At 39.5% G+C, this 1,335-nt stretch overlaps 1 protein-coding gene across 1 annotated transcript in view; it reads right to left on the bottom strand.

Annotated features, from left to right (window-relative positions):
• Nucleotides 1–38: 38 nt before the first annotated feature.
• The window catches only part of LOC106871914 (uncharacterized), a 5,031-nt gene continuing 3,734 nt past the window's right edge, over nucleotides 39–1,335 (bottom strand). Inside the window, exon 4 of the mRNA XM_052976106.1 lies at nucleotides 39–436. Within this exon, the coding sequence (XP_052832066.1) occupies nucleotides 54–436 (383 nt within the window). The 3' untranslated portion in view covers nucleotides 39–53. The remainder of the gene's footprint in view (nucleotides 437–1,335) is intronic.

Raw genomic sequence — 1,335 nt, 5'->3', positions numbered from 1 at the left:
GTGTGTATATACATCTCTATATATAAAGATGATGCGTAGTCTAGACGGCGTTTTTAGATTTCATTATTCTCTTTAACCCGGGCAACGCCGGGTATTTCTGCTAGTATATATATATATATATATATATATATATATACACATATACATATATACGACGGGTCTTTCAGTTTCCGTCTACCAAATCCACTCACAAGGCTTTGGTCGGCCCGAAGCCATAGTATAAGACACTTGCCCAAGGTGACACCCAGTGGGACTGAACCCGGAACCATGTGGTTCGTAAGCAAGCTACTTACCACACAGCCACTCCTACGCCTATAACATCGTAGCAAAATTTCACTTACTTTATTGATAATATCGATGAAAACACGTCTGATACAATGCTCTTTGTTCGGATCGCCCCACGTTTTATCTTCTGCACAATATCTAGAAATCATTCCTGCAACGGAAAACATGAAGAATAATAATGAGATTGCCGATTCCTTTATTTTATTTTTTTAAACTTTTTTGTTTTTTGATTGGAGTCGGGGGGAGCACTAGAACTTTATTCTTTTTATTTTGCTTTTTGTTTGGCAAGCATTGTTTTTAATCGACACTTGCAAGAATCAAAATTAATCAGTTCAAAAGCCTGTCTGTGTTGTAAATAATTCACTTTTCAATCATATGATTTCGGGTTCAGTCTTACAGCCTGGAATCTCAGGTCGACCGCAGTCACAAAAGTAAATATGTGGTAGAGGACAGCTATAGGCATTTATCACCACTACTCGGTCCTCTCCGCTACCTAAAAGAGGCCAAAAAATACCTTAAAAACCTGGCAAAAAGTCAATATACAGGTACTTTCTTAACGAAGTCCCCAGTGATATTTGTTCTGCTCCGACTCACTGAAACTCCTTTGTTACATTCTTCAGTAGACATGCAATAAACCAGTAATATGCCTGTTGGAAATCCAAGACACTATTGTTAACAAATTGCAATGTTAAATGACCGACTTGTAATAGTATTCTTTTCTACTCTAAGCACAAGGCCCGAAATTTTGCGGGAGGGGGTCAGTGGATCAGATCGACCTCAGTACGCAACATGTACTTAATTTATCAACCCCGAAAGGATGAAAGCCAAAGTCGACCTCGGCTGAATTTGAACTCAGAAGGTAAAAGTTAGCGAAATACAGCTAAGCATTTCGCCCGGTTTGCTAACGTTTCTCGCCGCCTTCGACTTGTATTAATGACTGGATAGCCTCTGGAGATTCTGCAAATTCTTGTTCAACAAACTGCACAGATGAGTTGTTTATGGTAGGCGTAGGCTATGTGATAAAAAGGCGGTGAGCTGGCAGAAACGTTA

The sequence above is a fragment of the Octopus bimaculoides genome, chromosome 23 (assembly GCF_001194135.2).
Source record: "Octopus bimaculoides isolate UCB-OBI-ISO-001 chromosome 23, ASM119413v2, whole genome shotgun sequence".
Taxonomy (NCBI): domain Eukaryota; kingdom Metazoa; phylum Mollusca; class Cephalopoda; order Octopoda; family Octopodidae; genus Octopus; species Octopus bimaculoides.
This window is presented reverse-complemented; position numbering and strand designations above follow the sequence as displayed.